Source organism: Naegleria gruberi, assembly GCF_000004985.1.
Source record: "Naegleria gruberi genomic scaffold NAEGRscaffold_23, whole genome shotgun sequence".
Taxonomy (NCBI): domain Eukaryota; phylum Heterolobosea; class Eutetramitea; order Acrasida; family Naegleriidae; genus Naegleria; species Naegleria gruberi.
This window is the reverse complement of record NW_003163304.1, coordinates 106,365-126,193: the sequence shown is the minus strand read 5'-3', so window position 1 is coordinate 126,193 and position 19,829 is coordinate 106,365. Positions and strand designations below refer to the sequence as shown.

The 19,829-nt window shown below is 33.1% G+C and overlaps 10 protein-coding genes and 1 non-coding gene across 11 annotated transcripts; 6 read left to right on the top strand and 5 right to left on the bottom strand.

The window, feature by feature from the left end:
* Nucleotides 1-529: 529 nt before the first annotated feature.
* Nucleotides 530-1,906, bottom strand: NAEGRDRAFT_33525 (acyl-CoA oxidase-like protein; the record flags this gene model as incomplete). Its single annotated transcript, XM_002677260.1, has 1 exon — nt 530-1,906. A coding segment is annotated over one exon (1,377 nt), but the record flags the coding sequence as incomplete, so codon positions are not given.
* Nucleotides 1,907-2,355: 449 nt separating this feature from the next.
* On the top strand, nt 2,356-3,612 carry NAEGRDRAFT_67388 (uncharacterized protein; the record flags this gene model as incomplete). The annotated part of the gene is made up of 1 exon (XM_002677358.1): nt 2,356-3,612. The coding sequence occupies one exon, from the start codon at nt 2,356-2,358 to the stop codon at nt 3,610-3,612; it is 1,257 nt and encodes a 418-aa protein (XP_002677404.1).
* Nucleotides 3,613-3,625: 13 nt separating this feature from the next.
* Nucleotides 3,626-4,576, top strand: NAEGRDRAFT_48953 (uncharacterized protein; the record flags this gene model as incomplete). Its single annotated transcript, XM_002677357.1, has 1 exon — nt 3,626-4,576. The coding sequence occupies one exon, from the start codon at nt 3,626-3,628 to the stop codon at nt 4,574-4,576; it is 951 nt and encodes a 316-aa protein (XP_002677403.1).
* A 224-nt stretch (nt 4,577-4,800) lies between these two features.
* Nucleotides 4,801-6,273, top strand: NAEGRDRAFT_48952 (nucleoporin nup98; the record flags this gene model as incomplete). The annotated part of the gene is made up of 1 exon (XM_002677356.1): nt 4,801-6,273. One exon carries the CDS (start codon nt 4,801-4,803, stop codon nt 6,271-6,273), a length of 1,473 nt encoding a protein of 490 aa, XP_002677402.1.
* Nucleotides 6,274-6,745: 472 nt separating this feature from the next.
* Nucleotides 6,746-7,757, bottom strand: NAEGRDRAFT_67385 (uncharacterized protein; the record flags this gene model as incomplete). The annotated part of the gene is made up of 2 exons (XM_002677259.1): nt 6,746-7,459; nt 7,521-7,757. The coding sequence occupies 2 exons, from the start codon at nt 7,755-7,757 to the stop codon at nt 6,746-6,748; spliced, it is 951 nt and encodes a 316-aa protein (XP_002677305.1).
* A 2,596-nt stretch (nt 7,758-10,353) lies between these two features.
* On the bottom strand, nt 10,354-11,193 carry NAEGRDRAFT_79688 (uncharacterized protein; the record flags this gene model as incomplete). The annotated part of the gene is made up of 2 exons (XM_002677258.1): nt 10,354-10,607; nt 10,655-11,193. Coding segments are annotated over 2 exons (792 nt in total), but the record flags the coding sequence as incomplete, so codon positions are not given.
* A 346-nt stretch (nt 11,194-11,539) lies between these two features.
* On the top strand, nt 11,540-14,376 carry NAEGRDRAFT_48949 (uncharacterized protein; the record flags this gene model as incomplete). The annotated part of the gene is made up of 2 exons (XM_002677355.1): nt 11,540-12,020; nt 12,131-14,376. 2 exons carry the CDS (start codon nt 11,540-11,542, stop codon nt 14,374-14,376), a joined length of 2,727 nt encoding a protein of 908 aa, XP_002677401.1.
* A 138-nt stretch (nt 14,377-14,514) lies between these two features.
* Nucleotides 14,515-14,595, bottom strand: NAEGRDRAFT_t303. Its single transcript has one exon. It is a non-coding gene; the product is annotated as a tRNA-Ser (tRNA).
* Nucleotides 14,596-14,839: 244 nt separating this feature from the next.
* NAEGRDRAFT_67381 (uncharacterized protein) lies at nt 14,840-15,469 on the top strand (the record flags this gene model as incomplete). The annotated part of the gene is made up of 1 exon (XM_002677354.1): nt 14,840-15,469. One exon carries the CDS (start codon nt 14,840-14,842, stop codon nt 15,467-15,469), a length of 630 nt encoding a protein of 209 aa, XP_002677400.1.
* Nucleotides 15,470-15,516: 47 nt separating this feature from the next.
* On the bottom strand, nt 15,517-17,430 carry NAEGRDRAFT_67380 (uncharacterized protein; the record flags this gene model as incomplete). Its single annotated transcript, XM_002677257.1, has 1 exon — nt 15,517-17,430. The coding sequence occupies one exon, from the start codon at nt 17,428-17,430 to the stop codon at nt 15,517-15,519; it is 1,914 nt and encodes a 637-aa protein (XP_002677303.1).
* A 501-nt stretch (nt 17,431-17,931) lies between these two features.
* On the top strand, nt 17,932-19,434 carry NAEGRDRAFT_67379 (uncharacterized protein; the record flags this gene model as incomplete). The annotated part of the gene is made up of 1 exon (XM_002677353.1): nt 17,932-19,434. One exon carries the CDS (start codon nt 17,932-17,934, stop codon nt 19,432-19,434), a length of 1,503 nt encoding a protein of 500 aa, XP_002677399.1.
* Nucleotides 19,435-19,829: the final 395 nt, after the last annotated feature.

Here is a 19,829-nt window from a genome sequence, read left to right as displayed (position 1 = left end):
ACGTTGTTTAGTTGTAAATCTTGTCGTATGACATATTTTCAACAAGATTTGGTCCCATAACAACGTTGGTCAAGAATGAAGGGAATCCAAAACTATTAACTAATGTTGGAATGAAAGGAGTTAAATATTGACAAATTGAGTTGATAGAATCGTCAAGTTGAGAATATTGTTCCTTAGATACCAAATCGTGGAGAAGGAAGAAACCATCTTGTTGAATCCAAGTGTAAATTAATAAAAGAGCCAATCGTGTAAATATTTCAGTCAAGTTCTTGTTTCTTTCAGATAATTTACCCAAAGATTCTTGTAGGAATACCTTGATAATATTATTTTCAATATAAGCATTTCCTAACTTGAGAGCAAGATCTTGAGTTTTGTTGGCAGCTTCGAAAGGTGAAAGAGTTTTAGAGAGTTTACCCAATTTTTCTCTATACTGCTTTTCAATAGTGGCCTCTCTGAATTCGAATAGTTTTTGCAATTGAGCCAAATCTTGAAGAGAGGTTAATTTTTCCAAAGATGGTATTTTGGTATTTCTTCTAACCAAGTTTCTAGAAGCTGTTTGATAGAGAACATTATTGTCTCCCTCATATGTAATTGAGGCATCGGCAATATCTCTCATTTCACCAATTCTATTTGCACTGAGGAAACCTTGAGCACCACTGGATTTTCTACATTCTTGACAACCTAGCAATGAGATATCACTACATTTGGCTTTGAGACAACTAGCCAATGTGTGGATCATCTTGGAGTCAGAATTTGTTTCATACTTTCTCTTCAAATCCTCAACAGAGAAGTGAGCGACAAAGGAAAATGCAAGGTATGGGTACAATCTTCTTTGATAACTGAGATAATTGATAATTTGCAATTCCTCTCCTGAATTAGTTGGGCCAAATTGCCTTCTGTGAACTGCATACTTCAAAGTGATTTCGAGAGCCATTTTAAGAGCATTCAAACTTGAACTGGCAGTCATGATTCTACCAATGAGCAATGCTTGAACGTGAGCTAAGAATCTGACACTTTCATCTGGAATTGATGTCTTATATTGACCATTTTCATCAATGGTTCCAAATCTATCGAGCATCAAGTCTTTTGAGATTTTAACATCAAACCAAACTCTTCCATTATCTAAACAGTTGAGTCCAATCTTGGATCCCAAATCTCTGATTCTAATACCAGGAAGTACTGAATGATCCTTTTCAGATCTAATTGGAACTAAGAATGCATGAACTCCACACTTCTTATCAACAACCAATTGAGCAAACACAACAGCCCACTGAGCAAATTGAGCAGCACCTCCACTCCAAACCTTAACAGCAGAATCACTTGGTGTACGAATATTAATTGTCTTGGATTGATGATCATAAATTGCCAGTGTTTCAATTTGTTGTACATTTGAAGCATGTCCAATTTCACTCATACAGAACATGCCAAAAATCTTTCCAAAATCATTAACAATTCTATCTTGGAATTGTTTATGCTTTTCAGTTCCAAAATAAAGAACAGATCCACCAAACAACCCAAAATGAATCATACTTCTTCCAGCAACTCCAAAATCAATATTATTAACAGTATCTAAAAAAGTAAAGAATCTCTTTGGATCAGTTCTAAAATGTTCAAGTTCAAAAGGTCTCAATTTCTGAATAATATACACAGCACGATCATGAGTCAATTGTCTTTCTTGTTCTTTTGAAAGTCCGTATTTTCTTTCAAAGAGTGGATTATCCTTAACCAAATCATAAATATCTTGTCTTATCTTTGCTTGTTCAGGAGTATAATATCTATTAATCATTTCCTCTTTGAATTGTGTTGAGGAAAATGCTGTACATTTAGCACATGAAAGATCATTATTATTTGATTGACCGGAACAAGTATTCGAATAGAGTTGAGAATTTTCATCTCCTGATCGCATCACCGTTAATGATGATGATGATGAGGAGGGAAATAAATGGGACAAGAGAATATCGAGACGTCTGCTATTGTTGTGTTGTTGCATTTTTTTTACTATTTCCAAAATCAGAACGGAAGAATTTGAGAAAATCTTTGAGATTACAATGAAAATTAAAGTGGGCTTTCGAATAAGTATGGACCTTTTATGGAGATATTAGAAATACAGAAGAATGGTTGATTAGTAGTATTTCTTTTTGGCTAATCGTCTCAATACATCCAAGAGAAAAATCCCATTTCTGAAAGAGATGCACGTTTTGTTGCAATTTTATTAAATTACATTAGTTTCCTATTTAATTCATCAAAAAAATGGCTATTTTCATAGCACCATCATGTTGGTATGAAATTTGTAAATTTCTCTCACCACTCGATCTATTCCGAATTTCTCAATTAAATTCCTCACTTTACAAAAACATGTTTTGCGAGGGAAATTCTGATTTTGCTTGGAGTTTAAAATTATTGGAAAATTACTTGATGAAAATGCAAACAATTCACAATTTTGGATTGAAAAGAGGAAAATTAATTCTTGATCAATTGAAATCTGAAGGGGAAATTTGTAAATTATTTTGTGGATCAATTGATGAGAATAGGAGTACGTTAAAAAGGTGTATGGCACTTTGTTTAAAGTATAGGTATGGATATGATGAGTTGGATTCTGATTTCTTGGTTTATTTACCTGTAAATTGTTTGGGTAAACAAGAGGAAGAGTGGCCTATTGAAATAGTTTACTTTAAAAAAATTATTCGAAAGGTAGAGAAGGAATGGGCAAGATTGGAAAATGCATCCATAATATTGGTTCATGGTTATGTTGATGTTAATGGAAATATTACAATATTCAACGTTGAAAATATTACAAAGAGACCAAAATCAATAATAGTTTACAAAAAATTGAAACCTATGGATATTGAAACACAATTTAAAAGTAGTGATTCTAATGCTCTAGATTTCCTCTCAAAATTTATTGGAAATTTGGAGAAACCAGATCATTTATTGGGAAAGAGCAGCATTGTTGCGAGTCAGGAATTTATAATTCCAAAAAGAAGACTGAAAATTTTGTCAACTCAATCATATTGGACTGTTAATATGGAGCCATTTAAATGTCAATATCGAGTGCTTTATGAAGAACTAGCAGATTCTTTTGACTTTGCTGTCAAATATGATATAATTTATTTGATAATATTTTCAGTATATGTTTATTGTAATGCTGTGAAATCCGTGGGATTTTTTCAATACAGACATACAAGCAATTTGTTGAGAATTCCATTTTCGGGAGATTGGAATATTGGTCTAAAGTTTGTAATGTCATTGGGATTATTGGGATGTCAAGCAGTGTTTGGGTTAATGATTTTTTCATTGAGTGTCAATCTGTTCCCTTATTATCCTAAACACATGGGATCTATTCTATTTATTCTCAATACTCTCTGTTATTTTACTGAAATAGATTTGGGAAGATTCAATGAAGGAAACACCTTAAAATCATGGACGAATATCCTTGCTCCAGTCGAACTCTGTCACAATATCATACTATATGCTGCCTTTGCAGAAAAGTGCAACGTTAGGAGAATGCTTTATTGGATTAAGCATGCCACTAACTCAAGTCTTCACTTTATTTCAAAGAAAGTAAGAGGAATCATCAAGTCCACATTATTCAACAACACAGAAAGTAAATGAATAACAAAAAAAAATGTCGATTCATGATGACGATGAACCTGTTTCATTTTTATTGATCGATTTTGTGCCTGTGATCACGGATCAAATAGATAAGTTGAAGACAATGTTCCGAAACCCTAAAATTCCATTCTCCTATCGCTTTGATAATTGTAGACAAATTGGAAATTTAGAAATTGAAGAAATGACAAGGTATGACTTTAAACTTTCATATCGATATGATTGTTTGGTTGGAATTACGACAAATTCAGTTTATATTATTGATCGTAAGATGAAAATATTACTGAATAGTTTTGCTCTTGAGGGATCATTGATTCATACTTTGGATGATGATCATGATGAGATTTATAATATTTCGCCATCTGAATCAAATGCTGATACTATTTTACTAAACAAGTATCATCTTGGAGAGTTCATTAAAGGAAAAAACCTGCCTGAACCAGTTTATTCTTCGGAAGCTGGCTATTCCAATCCATTTGGAATGGTAGTATTTAATGGAAAGAATACGAGGTTTCTGATCGTTCTTGATGACTTTGCAAGCCATTTGAAAATTACGGATTGTGAAACTGGATGTCTGATAACGAATACAATATTAACTATTTCTCCAGATGCTTGTGCTCTCGAATTGATTTCAAGAAGTGAAATTATGATTGGATGTTCTGGGTTGACCAGCATTTATGAAATTGATGAAAACTTATTTGGATTGGGGAAGGAAGCACTCAAACTCATTGTTTCAATGCATACAGAAAGTTCATCCTCAGATTTTTATTCGATAGTTCATGATGAATTGAATCGAAAGATAATGGTTTCGGATGCAGAAGACAACACAATAATAGTTCTAAGAAAAGATGATTTACAACTTGTCCAAAAGCAGAAATGTAATGATAATATTTCAGGAATGTGTTTGGATAAACAAACAGGGGAATTGTTTGTTTGCTATGAAAAAGGTCTCGTTGTTTATCAATAATTCAATTTGTGAAGTTACACAATTTAATTCACAAAAGGTTTCCCGCCAAAACCATGTTTTTGAAAACCAAAAATAAAGAGTTCTCACCCACAGAATTCGATTAAGAAAAAAACACACAAGATGTTTGTAGGAACTTGAAAGAATTCTTCAGCAAGGATTGTAACCCAAGAAGAGATTTAAAGAATGATTGCTCGAGCAGCAATCCTAATCAAAAAAAATAGAAAATGTTCAGCTCATCAACTAATAGTTTCGGAAGCAATGATCAACAACCAGCAGGTTTCAGCTTTGGTTCAAGTAGTGCTACTGCTACTACTGATCAACAGCAACCATCATTTGGTACAACCGGCAATACTTCTGGTGGATTCAGCTTTGGAGAAACATCCCAACCAGCCACTACTCAACAACCAACTGGAGGATTCAGCTTTGGATCATCACCAACTACTACTACCACTACTACTGGATTCGGAAGCTTTGGTTCCCAACCAGCCACTCAACCAAGTTTTGGTTTTGGGACTACTACAGGAAATTCTCAACCTACCACTACTGGCTTTGGATTAAGTCAACTAACAACTACTCAATCTATAACTCAACCACCCCAAACAGGTTTCGGTTTTGGTGCAACTCAACCACCTACTGTTACTGGATTTGGTGCTACTCAACCACAACAAACTGGATTCGCTTTTGGCACAACCACTACTGAGCCAACATTTGGTTTCACTTTTGGTGCAGCAACAACTACCAATCTTGCTGGATTTATTACCATCCCACAACATGGGTCATTTGGTGGTTATCAAAGCAATGATTTTCATGATTTAAATATTGAAATTTATGATGAAAATGGACTTTTTACTACAATCAAGACTCATAGAATCAAAGTTGGACAAAATAATGGATTATTATCTCAGTTGGTAAAGAACAGTACCAAGAAAAATGATGTATTTACCATAGAATTAGCAACATCTTTCATTCCAGAATCAAAGTTTGGAAGAATCAAAGCTATTGCTTTACAACATGCTATTAGTTCCTATTTTGAATCATCCAATGCAAAAGTAGAAGATATTTTACAAGTTATGCTTGTGATGGATTACTTTGGCATTCCAACATTCCAAACATTAGTCAATCGACTTTACTCAACCTTTAAACTCTCAGAATATTGTGCACGTGCGTATCTCAGAAGTTTCAACAATTTCTTTTCAACCTATTCACTTCCTCACTCTACAGAAACATCTTCCTACTTTACCTTGTTTAAAATTGCATTCAACACCTTGGTAGATGGAAAGGATTTAGAAAATCAAATGGTTATCAAGGAATTGAACAGACAATTATTTGAAACTCAAATCAAAAAGGTGGTCACTGCAACAGAGTTACCAAATATTTTGAGTGCAATTGATGTTTGGGTTTTACATAACTTTGCTTCGTTGAGAGAGACACTCTCCTATGAAGTCTGCACTCTGGTTGACAATCTCCATATCAATAATATCGAAACCGTTTTAATGATGATCCAATTACTAAGCTGTAATTCCCCACAATTTTATTTTATTAGTGCAATTAGTCCAGAGTGGAAATTGAAACTCATTAACAAGTATGCCAGTTGCAATCCAGTCCAACAACCACAAGCTCAACCAGGTGGATTCAATTTTGTTTCAACTCCAGTACAAACTCAACAAACCCAACAAACTCCATTTGGTTTTGGATAATAAATTAATAATTGAGTAATTTTAATTATGTGCAACAAGATTTCACCTATAAAGTTCTATTAAGTAAGGTAGGGAAAGAGAATCTGGTCTCAAGCTTTTTGGTTTTCTAACTCAGTTTATTATGCTTCCTTTTCAGACAAAATAAATTCAACCTTTTTTGAGATAGCAACAGGATTTCATTTTCCTCCAAGCCTTCAACTTTATAAAAGAGATTTACGTCTAGTTGCGATATATCGTCCCACTGTAATTGCTCAACAATATTTGAGAATTATTTGTGGAGAGGTGTTTATTTTGTTATTTACACGATATTGTTTAGATAGTTTCATGATCCTTAAATCCAGCTAAATCATGATTGACTGGTACGTTTAACTATAAGAGTTGAACTTCCTCATTCTCAGACACTACACAACAAATGTGAAGGGAGAATATGAGATATTCCTTCTTAATAGTTGTTTCAAATTATTCTAAACTATTAATTTTGAGAAGGAGTGGAAAGTTGTTGCTTTTCCAACAATTTTCTTTCCTTTCTCTCTTGCTTTTGAGCTTGTCTTTCCAATTTTCTTTGAGCTTTGACTAATTGTTTTTCAAGTTTCTTTTCCATTTTCATGGCTAGCTTTTGCTCTTTCTTTTGGAGTTTCATTGAAAGCTTTTCATCAGTATTGTTGACAACTTGAACTGGTTCAGAGATAACTGGCTCTACAGTTACATTAACTGGAGCTGTTGGTTCACTAACTTGAGTTGCTTCTTGTTGAGTTGGAATAGTTTTAGCATTTTCTTGTTGCTTCAAAAAGAGTTTTCTTTCCTTTCTTTCCCTCTTCTCAATCTTACATTGATCTCTGAGCATTTTCTTGGCCAATTTCAAAGCTTGTTTTTCTTCCTTGTTTTGAAGTTTGAGTTTAAGTCTTTCTTCCTTGGTTGGAGATGACTCAATAGCAGATGGAACGTTTGAGTCACTGTTAACACTGACTGGATGGAATGACTTTTTCAAAGATTTCATTTCAAATTTGATAGTCTTGATTTGTTCCTTCTTCATCTTAATTTCATCTTTCAATAATTCAACTTGTTCCTTCTTTTCGGAAAGACTTTGAGATTGTTCTTCAGTCAATTTAGGCTTGACCTTTCTTTCTTTCTTTTCCTTTCTTTCCTTCTTTTCATGATTCAATTTCTCTGAAAAGAATTGGTTTATCTTGTGGAATTTCTTGAATTAATTTCATCATTTCAGAAAAATCATTTTCATCGTTAATTACAAGAATTGTTCTTCTCTTCTCAGAAGATGGAACAATAGCCTTGATCTTGAAAGTGGATGCTGATGCTTCACCAGATGATGGCAAATCTTGAATAAATTCTCCAACAGTCTTGCTCAAGACTCCGAAATTAATTAATTGGAATACCTTTTCAATCTTGTCTTCCTTGTTCTTTCTCATGATTAATTTACCAGTAGGTTGAGTTTGAACTGGAGTTGTGATAGTATTAATGGCGGTCATTTTGCTTCTTATATTTGAATGGAAATTAAATCTTTGTTTTTTTTGTTTTATAAATTTATATATTATTTAAAGGGAAATTTATGTGATCTCCAAAGACAAAGTTCACCACCAACGCCAAAAATAGTTTTCAATGTTACTATTTCATATGAAATAATTAAAGAAATCATTTAGTTATAGAATCAAGAACGGATTTTACAGTGTGTTTTGTTTTACAACTCTTCCTTATCTTCATCTTCTTTGGTCAACGCCTGATACACATTATTCTGAACAAAATCTTGGAAACAATCATATTCAATCCATTCTTCGTCTCTAAGAGAAACAATTGATGGCTCTTTCAGTTTCGTTCTTGCAAGATCAAGAATTGTATCTTTACTATGATCAGGAGTTAAAGTAAGTAAAACTCCTCCCTTGCTCTTTCCGTATCTTCTTACCTTGATTTTCTTCTCAATAATCGGACCTGTTGATGAAGAGTTGCTGTTCAACTGTTCTTTAGCAGAGGTATTCTGAGAAACAGAGTATTCAACTCTAACATTTGATTCAGTATTCACAATCTCGTCATTAGCTTTGGTATCAAGGTCAACCTCCTTTTTTACCACTGGTTTTAATGTAAAAGAAATAGTTTGTGGGGCGTCTATGATCGGAGTATCACAAGAGAATTTCAGAATACTTGTTCCAGCCACTCTGATAACAGCAAAAACATTTCCATCATTCAGCGTTTGATGAGTGATTAGTGGCAGTGCCATACTATCAAACATGACATAAATTCTACCCATGTTTGTTATACCAAAGCCAACAGTACACGTTGAGTATCCCTCTGGTCCATAAACGAAAGAGTTTTTTCCAATGATTAAATTACCATTTGATAAATCATATGTAATACTGTTATTTGTGTCTATCTCAGTAATTTTTTCTATGGACTTGGAATCTGAAGTGCTAATACCAATCTTCAAGTCGTCGAACTCAGTGGAAAGGACTTTAATTGAAAAATAGCCAATGGTTTCTTCTCTTTCTGCTTCGTTTACCTTATTGAGAGAAACTATTGGTTGGTTGGAGATTGCTGTTGATTCTTCCCCAAAATTAATGATTGTAAAATCAGAATGGTTGTCTTGATCCTGTTCCTTTAAACAAAGAAGTAATCCTTCAGAAACAAAACCGGAAATTGGACTAGTCAATTTGAAGGAGGACAAGTGAGGTAATAAGGATCCCTGACTAGGTTTGCATTGGCATGTGTGTCCTTGTATTGTTTCTTCACCTACATGGCAGTCACAATAAAATGATGAATATTGAAGAGACAAATTATGACCAAGGTGACATTTATAGCCACATGTTAAACAGCAACCAAGAGATGGATCATTTGCAAAACATGTTTTACATCTAAACCACCACATCTTGATATGGTCATCTGATCTATCAACATTAGAGCATAATCCATAGTACGATCTACTTAAAATTTGTTTGTAATCTGAAACCATCATTGCAAGTTTGCTTCTCAATAATAACCCTTCAACGGGATCATCTTGTTTGTCAATGTATTGTTCAAATACTTGTTCATTAGCTATCAAACAGCTAGGTTCAGCCATTTGCATTGAAAGTGACAAAAAGTAGTTTTTAAAAAAACCAAGTAACTCAAGTTTTTCATCACTTCCATCAATGTAAGGAACAACAAGAGCAATTGTTTCGATAATGTCACCTTTCAACTCGTCCATTCCATCTGATACCAATAATGACAAAAGTGCAACGATGAAACTTTTCTTTGCATAATTGCTTCTTACGCTTATATTGTGTTTACACATGAATGAGATAATCTTTACAACAGGAACAACTGCTTCAACTGCCAGCTTTTCCTTATCATCAATCTTTTTCAAAGATGATATTAGATCAAACAATCCACTTCTTCTAAGTGATGCACTCAATAATCGAAGTCTTTCAGAAGGTAAATTGTCACTATTTTCCAATATTGAAGCAATTAATTTGACTGACAAATTCCATCCTGTCTTAACCTTGTCATTAATAGATGCATTAGTGGTGATCAAACTACTAATAGTGTGTGATTTTATCTCTTCAATCAACTCCTTTTTTGGTTTCGAATTGGATGACTTATCGTTTGGTACTAGTGCTTTAATAAGTGAATTGACATATCCAATAACCACCTCTATACCACCATTAATAATAAAATACTCTGATCTCTCTTTCAGTTTAGTACTATCAGAAAATATTCTTTCTAGAACATACAAGGCCCTTAAAACTACAGACGGCTTGGAAACAATCTTGATCAATGGAACGAGCCCAAGGATTACCAAATTACCGTTTGGTGCGTTATTGAACTCAAACAAATCAATTTCTCTATGGTTTGGTCCATAAGCTAATACTTTCTTCCAAGTCTTTACAATTGGATGATTTTGTAACTCTGAAGCTTTCAATCTTTTTTCAACAACACAAATCATTTGTTTGAGTAGTTCTTTTGTACCTGGATCAGTTAAATCATAAAAAACATCTCCAAAGAATTCATTCAATCTTTTGTTATCTTGTAAAATACGCCATAAAGAAGTTTCATAGGGACCTGTTTCATATTTAGATACAATAATTAACATTTTTTCAGCAAGTGTACCCTCAGAAATCAATAAACTAACTTGCAACAGTATCATTCCAAGAGAATAAACATCAGCTCTTGTGTCATACTCCTCTTGTTCAATAATTTCCAAAGCCTTAAATATTGAAGTACCAACATTAGAATAGTTCCCATTCATTTTCTTTGCCAATCCAAAGTCTCCAATCTTGAGTTGAATTTTCTCAAACTCTGTTGGGGAAGAACCTTCATACTTTATCATTATATTAGATGGTTTCAAATCTCTGTATGAAACAATTCAAGTTTCTTTCAATTACCTGCTCAAACTTACCTGTGAATTAAATTATTTTGTTCAAAGTCGCACAAAACATCAAGCATTTTGAAAAACCAAACAAAAACAACATCAATTCTAAGAGTTTGATTGCTACTTATTAATTGAATTAGAATGTCATTCAAGTTTCCTTGACAAAGCTCCATCTTTATAACCAAAAACTTGCAACCATTCGATGGAAGACCAGTGGTTGGATCCTTGTCCATCACTTCACTATCAAAGATTTTGACAACGTTTGAACTATCAATATTCTTGGAAAATTCAACTTCTCTTCGAGCTAACTCCTCATTTGCAATTTCAAATCTCACAATTTTGATAGCAAATTGAGAACCAGTAGTCAAATCTTTTGCTTCATATACTTTTCCAAAATATCCTTCTCCCAATGATCGTATGAGAGACCAATTTGTATTGAAACATCTAAACGAAACTGTTTCTTCTTTTTTTGATGGTACAGCTTTCTTCTTTTCAATCTCTGCAATTGTGTTACTGATGGTGGTAGTAGTCTTGGGAAGACTTTCCTTGCTATTGAGAATACCCATTTTTTATCATTGATAAAATTGTTGTGACAATTTAATTCTATTTAACCATTCTAAAACGAAAACGTGAAGTCTTCTTTGGGACGTTTCTATATGTATTTTTTGTTTAAGGTTACTGTCATCACTAATGAAAATAACAATGACTTAGAACATGTCAAAAGTCAATCACGTTTTAAAAAAAGGACACTTCAATCTTGTTCATGATGTCGAATGAAATTTATTGTATCAACGCTCAGTTTTGTGGCCTTAATATATCAAAAAATTATTTAAAAGATCTTCCATTTTTCAACTTGTTAAAAATCAAAACGTGAAAACGTGAAAAAATTTTTAAACAACTAAGATTAAAAAAATGGGTTTATCGAAATCAAAAGAGTCGACCAGTACCACCAAATCAACCTATAAGGTTATTAATTATGCAGATAAAAAGTATTATCTGATTGATACGTTAGGAAGTGGTAATTTTGGATCTGTTTATTTGATTCGTGACGTTAATTCGAATGAAGAATTTGCACTCAAAGTTATTGAAGAGTCTGAAACAAATTCAAGTTCAATTATAAAAGAAGTTAAATTGGCTCAAGAATGTGAACATCCAAATATAGTAAAGATTTATGACTATAAACTCTTGAAAACTTCTCCAATTACCAAAGTAGAGGATATAAGTAAGGTGTTTTTGTGTATTAGAATGGAAGTTTGTCAAGGAAACTTGAATCAAATTTTAGAACGACTAAAAAAGGAAAATATCAAAGTTTCTGCCAAAGTTGCTTTCCAATGGTTCATTAAAATGTTACATGTCTTGAAAGAATTGAACGAGTTGAAAATCATTCATAGAGGTATGTTTTCTTTATCAACTTTTTAAAAAACTATTTTACTCAAGATTTAAAACCAAACAATATTATGGTTAAATATGATGCTAGTCTTTTAACAAATTCTCTGTTGGAAGGATTGGATAAGGTTGAAGTTAAAATTGGTGATTTTGGAGTTGGCACTCAATTACAGGCTCATCAATCAAAGGCAAAAACTATTGCTGGAGATGTTTTCTATCAAGCTCCTGAAGTTTTTACAAAAAGCTACACTCCCAAAGTGGACGTCTATTCTTTGGGAATTATCTTTGTCCAAGTATTAGCAAGTTTACCAGAAAAAGATTACAGAACTAACCTTGCAAAATTAGCAATAATGGTAAACGGAAAATTAGATATTAATTCGTTGATAAATGTCCAAAGTAATCAATGGTTTGTAAAGACTTATCAACAAATTCTTGCAAGACTTTTGACAGATAAAGCTAGTTTGCAGGTAATGAAGTTGATGGTTTGCGATGCTGATTCCAGGTTGGAAGCAAGAGAATTGTTACAACACCCAATTGTTACAACCTGGGATAATATGATAGAAAACAAGAATGATAATGATATATCGAAATGTAACGACTCATTTATTGCTTTGTTGTCAGCCGCTTGCATGAAATCAATGAAAATTTCAGTTAGAAGTTTAAATATTATCAATAGTTGGATTAATGAAAAGGATTATTTAAACTCCTTTGTCAGTGAAAATGATGGAATTCAAATGGTGGCCTCTCAATTTTCTTCTTTCAATAAGAATATTGAAAGATTGACAAGTGAAGAAACTGAAAAATTCTCCTTAATCCTTCAAATTCTTACAAAAGCCTTACATAGTCACAATTCAGTCCAACTTGTTATTTCCTCTATCTTAGATTCAGATCTTCGAATTTTCTGTGAGGAATCAAAGATTTCCAAGGCTAACAACAAGAGTTTCATTGGCGAATTCTTATGGAATCTTTTATGTAAAAGCTTTAAGGCACGTAAATTGTTTGCGCAAAGAAATTTCCTTACACAATGTGTACTATTGTGGAGGGAGCACCCTTCTTGTAATAAGTGGTTGGAAATTGCTGCCTTGTGTATACCTTACCTTCCTTTCCAAGTTCTTTCATCATTTATTTCAAGTATTGAAATAGAATTCACTAAATCAGCAATTGAGTTGGCACAACCTCATCAATTAGAAAAAACTTTCCAAACATGTTTCAATTACAGAGCAGAAGAAACAATATACAGATATCGTACCTCTAACGACGATAATGCTAAAAAGAAGATTGAGCTAGCTATAAGAATTAAGGAATTATTAGAAGATTTCAATCAAGAATATCCTCTTCTGATTAGTTCTTCATACTATGGGACATGTTTAGGCTCTTGCTCTTGTAATTTTTGGCATTATGTATGTAAAACTTGCAATAAGAAGATTTGTTTCCAGTGTTTTCGTAATGAAAATCACGTATCTCATGATATAGATATTGAAAATGGCAATTTCACCTGCTTAGAGATGAGAAAACATGGAATAAGTATTCACCACTATTTAGAAAATGTATCACAACAGTTAACAGACCAGACCCTGAAAGGGAATGAAAGCACAAGCAATGAGAAATTTATCCAATCTGGATCCAGTTCTAAAGTGTCCATTTCAACTAATGGCATTCCATTGAATGCTTCCTTGAATAAGTTCACGATTGGGTATATCGAGCTAGGAATACTGGAAAGAAAAGGAAATTTGGAATTCTTGTTCATGGGTTGCACATCCGAAAACGTTGACAAAGATGATATTAGAAACAAAACTATTTCCTTTTGTTTGAGAACTGGGTTAATGACTATTGAGTGCAAATCCGATGGCACAAAAATGTCAAAACAGTACCTTCCTCCTGTTGATATAACTGACAGAATTGGTTTTGGAGTTACTGGAGGTGGTTTTTGTTATGCAATTGTGAACTCGTATGTTCTTCCTCTAATTGACTACTCTCTGATTGTTGAAGAAAACAATTCGAGAGTTTTTTGGGCCATGAAAACAGAAGGTTCGTGTGTCATTGAGCTTTCTAATATTGTACCACATTTGAAACTTCAAAATCGTGTAAGAAGAATATTTGCTTACTTATACGAATGTGATTTAGGAGCTGTTGTGTCGATTTCTCTCAATATTCGAAATATTTCTGATTTGATAGAATTGTTGAAAATTAAGCTTAATGACAGAAGCTTGGAGTTTATAAGGTTAAAAGAGAACTTGTGTGCAATTCACAGTCTTGAAGATTTGAAAGACAATGACGAAATTGCTCTTCTTAACCAGCAACAAGAGTTATCACTTGCTTGTAAAACTCTTGACTTGAATAATTATTCACTATTCTCTGAGTAGTTGAAAGTTGATTAATGCTTTTGATACTTGACTTGGTAACTTCTAGAAGAATGCATTATCTAAGTAATTATCATCACACAATAAACTTCCTATCTTATAAACCAAACTTGAAGAAAAAGGCCACAACAAAAAAGCTTTCGCGATCTACAGGACTCGAACCTGTGCGGGTCTCCCCAATTGATTTCTAGTCAATCACCTTAACCACTCGGTCAAGACCGCTTCACATTTAAAAAAGAGTTCCCTTATTGAAACCTTATATTATGCTTACAGCAAAATAATAACAATATCAGTCAAATAAGGCCTACTGTTTTATGGTTGATATTTGTTGAACCTTGTGATCATATTATTTTGAAGATTACAGGGTCGCGTCGTTTTCTTTTGCCTCAGCATTTCCTTATTCTCTATATTGTACCATCCTATTACAGTAGCGATAACTCCTCTCTAATTTTTTACTCAAAGAAAAATGAAAACATCTCACAGCTTAATCGGCGTTTATTTACTCTTGGCTATTGTGGTTTGCTTGCTCAGTGAAAACACATTTGCCTTCTCATCAAAGGCTGTAGCCAAATATGAAATGTCAAACACTGAGAGAAAGGCTATGGAAAAGAGATTTGGTATTAAGAATATTGTTAAGCCAGTCACCCAAGTTATTAAGAAGGTGGAACATGAAGTTGAAAAAGAGTTGAAGAATGTTCTTAAGGCTATCGAAGGTGTTGGTGCTTCATGTAAATACACAAGAGATGATGGTCTTAAGAGATTTGAATGCGATGTTGGATTCCATCAAAAATTCTTGATTGAAAGAGTTTCCATCTCTGCTGGATTTTACCTTGAATTTAATCTTAATACTGAACAAGTTGAGATGGGTATCCACGCTTTTGGAAAGACCATTGCTAAGGTTAGCTTTAAATTCCACATTCCTGATCTCTGTTATGATGTTGTTCCAACTGTCGGATTGTGTGTTGGTCTCAATAACGTTAAATTCAACAAGAAGAATGACTGTTTGGCTGGTCAGTTGGCTTTGGAAATTAAGGCCTTGGGTCAAAGATTGAGAGTTTTGCACGAAACTATTGGTTTCCATGCAAGCAGATGCTAAATGGTTCATATTTCACTGAAATTAAATTATTACTTGTTGTTCCTCTATTAGACATTGAGAGAATTTTCCTTTTGAAGTTGGTAAACAGCCAACCATTGTGAATATTGTTGAGTTTGTTTCAATCGGTGGAAGGTATCTGTAAGGTTTTTACACAACTCTAAAAACATGGTCTCTATGAGTTGATGCTTTCTTGTCTTGATCTTAGTCTCATGATCTGATTGATTCGAAGGAACAGAAAGGTCTTGAATGAGAGAGGAGAGATCCTTCTTCACTTGTGATGGCAGATTCACTTCATACTTTGAGAAGGGATGTATGAATTCTGTTTCAATCCTTTTCAAGTCATCTAATGAGAGGGATTTACGTGAGCTCTTGTAATCCAAAATGGCATCGTAGAAGGCAACGTTCTCATATGAAAATTCCTTCCTTGAATATTCACTCATTAGTGTGTAAAATTCCTTATTCTTCTCCATTAGATTTTCCAGATCTGATTGTTGGGTTTGAGCAGTTCTGTCCTTGTAGATGATCTTTTTAGAGATCTCAATAATCATTGCGTTTCCTCCACAAATGAGAATGACTGATATTGAGATGCAAACATCCATAATTGCTGGAAATATGGTTTCAACAAATGAGACTGAAATGTAGAGAATCAAAAAGATGAGAATCATGGCTTGGAAGGCAATGTCAATTCTGAGATAAATTGGATCATCAAAGAACAAGAACTTTAAAATTCCATATCTTTTGATATTATTCCTATTCAAAAATAAGTCAACCATCAAAAAGCTCACACTTGAAATTAGAGAAAGGAAAATTACTCCAGCTCCAACACCATTAATAATATTATTGTCATTGAATATTTCAAAAGCAACAGTTGGAGGTAAAACTACAATGATTGAAAGTACTAAAATGAAAGCAAGGGACATTGAAAGTGCGAATGGAATTGATAAAATTCTCTTGTGGAAAGCGGTACTCTTATTCGAATTGGAAAGGAATGAATACATGTTCCTCATATAGACATATCTCATAATCGTAAAAAAGTATACAGCAATAATCACTATTGAAGCAAATAGAGCCATTGGTCTAGAAACAGATTGGCAGGATGCAGACAACATTTGAGTATTTGAAAAATTTCTCAATATTCCAAATAAAGGTAAATAAGGAACGAATAATCTTCTCTTGAGAGAATATGATCTGAACATTCCCAGTGAAAACAGCAATATAAAATAGAATATGGCAATTCCAACACCAATATATGAAGCATAATCTTGTGAACCGAAAGCATAGCACAATTCATATGGACATTGCATACATGATGAATCTGACATTTGTTTCAGAACTGAACTCATACTCTCATTGAAATAGACATAGTTTCTATACTTCTCAATCACTGTATTTGCATATCTATTGTCAAAATTAATTGAAATATTATACATTCTTTCAACGTTTCGAATATCAGTAACTGTGAAATTAACAAATGAGAATCCATATCTTGCCCAAGCAGCATCTCTAGAAAGAACTTGAGGTGTTCCACATTGAGAAGAAGCATTTAAATATCCAATATTATTGTCAATAATATTCGATAGGAATTCAACATTTTGCTCCATTGAAACACTCGATGCCACAACTAAACTTTTAGGAATGTAACGAAGCGAATAAAAATTTCTCAATTCCAATTCAGATTTCCTCTCTGGATAAATCATTTTGTGAGCTTTCACTGCAGATGAAATGCTCGATGCAGTTCCAATAAAGCCATCATTTTCAATCATGTTATCTGATTTTATACAATCAGAAACTGGTGTTAAATCTTCATAATTAACTTGTTTTCTAATAGAATCAAATCCGTAGAGGTAGCCATATGATTCAACCCATGGTTTCAAAGTAGTAGTTACTGCTAACCTCATGGTGGCGTTAGAGTTTCGAATAATTTGAACAAATTCGTCTAGGTTTTGAGGTGATTGACTCATATTGTAAGTTTTTATCATTTTGTCTTTCCACAAATAAATTGCAAAATAATCATTCACACCAATTACTGTGCTTTCCATTAATTTCTTCCGAATTGATAAACTTGTCAAATCCTGACTTGATTGTTGTTGAATTGACATTACTCCATCATTAAAATCAAAATATTTATCCACAGTGAAGGTGTACACTGATGAAATACATAGCAATACTACTGTCAGTAGTATAACCACTATTAGATTTCGTTTGTTTGACATTTTTTTGATGGAGCCAAAAGTTGACATGTGAAATGTTATATTCTATATGGCGGGAGCTATCCAATTCAACGTTTAGAATGGAAATAGAGCGACATTTTCGGGCCGCCAATGTTAAATATTTGGTCAACCAAGTATTTAATCCAAATGACATTAGCCAAGTTCTCACATCATATGCAATAATGTATTTATTAAAGTTCTAAGTGTCAATTGATTACTCTTTCGTGTATTGTAAAGTTCTTTAGAAAAAAAATGTCAACAACATTGCAATCACTCCCATTCGAGGTCATTATGGAAATTATCAATTTCCTGCCGAGTAACTTTTTAATTTCCGATCGATTTTTACATCTATTGACTCGATTGTTATTGTCAAATATTGATGATGATAGTGGATCATCAAATGATTATACAGCCTTTATGAAAAAAAGGCTAAAACAAGATTTATTTGATGAACATTACATGTTTAAATTGTTTACAACTTTGAAGAGCGCTGTAACATATATCTCGAGGAGAAATATTAATAACTGGATTGCAACGTTGAAGTTTTTGAATCCCGATGAGTTTGATCATGATTTAATGTTGAAGGTATTGATTGATCCATTGAGAAGATTATGGCCAGAAATGCCACGGAATTTTTGGAGTACAGATCCTAAAATACATGAGATAATGCATAGTAATTTGATTCAAATATATAAGGAGATGGATTTGGATTGGAAGGAATTGAATTTCTTGTACAAGTTTATTGAGAGAAATTCATATTGCTGTCTTTGTTCGAAAACTAGAGAAATAGCGGAAGAAGAAAGAATAAGAAATGCATTGAGTAGTGTCGGTGGACAATTGAATTTTGAGTGGTACTTTTGTAATAATGAAAATTATAGAAATGGACATTATGAAAGTCAAATACCTGGTATTTTAAAGTTGGCACATTTAAACTATGATCTCCCATTTAAGGTGAGAGGAGTTTTGAAATTGAAAGATGACAAGATAGTTTACACCAATTTATGGGTTAAAAAACCTGAGATATGCCTTGAATCTTCCCTTACAAACATTCAGGGATTAGGTGGTAAGGCCATTATCAAATACTTAAGCAAACCAACTGATTTTTTCTTTGACAATGATCCCACAATGTCCGAAATTGCTTCACAGCTATACATTCTTCCAAGCTCGTGCAAACCTAACAAGATTATACGAGCAAACACAAGAGATATTGTTTGCATTTCAGATATATTTATCCAAGTACACGAACCTTCAACAATATCTACATTCTGTGACTCAAGTAAGCATCTATTCAAGTGTAGAGAGAGTGTTTTAGGTGTGGAAGTTGACATTAATGTTAACAAACGTCAGAAGGAATGTAAAATAATTCCAAGGAGCCCCCTCATTACAATTGCACCACTCTCTATAATGTTTATTATTGCACTACTACTTGATCATTTTAAATGCTTTTTGAACTTTCGTTTTACTAGAGAATTTTTTGCAAGGCACAATCTATCTTGGACTGAATCAATTTTACTTGTGCTTGGTGATATAACTTCTGCCACATTGATTGGATATTTTGCTAAGGCTTACTATTGTTATAGTCAGGGTTATTTTTTGGAAAGTCATATCTCTTTATTGGAACTATTTGGAAACATTTCATTTATTGGAAATGCCATCAAGTACACTTCCCAAATATTCAATTCTTACTTTACTAAAAAATCCAAACTCCTTCCAATATTTTTCATGAAAAATAACATTACGAATATTAAAAATTGATTATATACGTGTTTATTTACAATTTACTTTCTCTTTGGATCATATTTTTTGAGTATTAAATCGAGTGTATCATATGAAGAATATTCAATGCTATTCAGTATTGTTGCAATCTTTAACCTCTTTTTTTGGCTTCTTTCCATTTCGGTTTTCAGAGATTCAAACCTCAGAGTGTTAGATTGTTTATTCTTCATGGGTGTGTTGATCTAGTTGTGCCTTTTTATTTGTTCTTGTTAATTTTATAGTACAACTGTAACTTCAATTGTACAACTTAAAAGAAGCTTTGGCTCTATCTACAAATTTGGAAAGTCATGCAAACTTTGCTTTGTCATTTTGTAATACCTAATGAGGAATATTAATAAACATGGAAGGTTATGAACAAGTCAACTAGAATAATT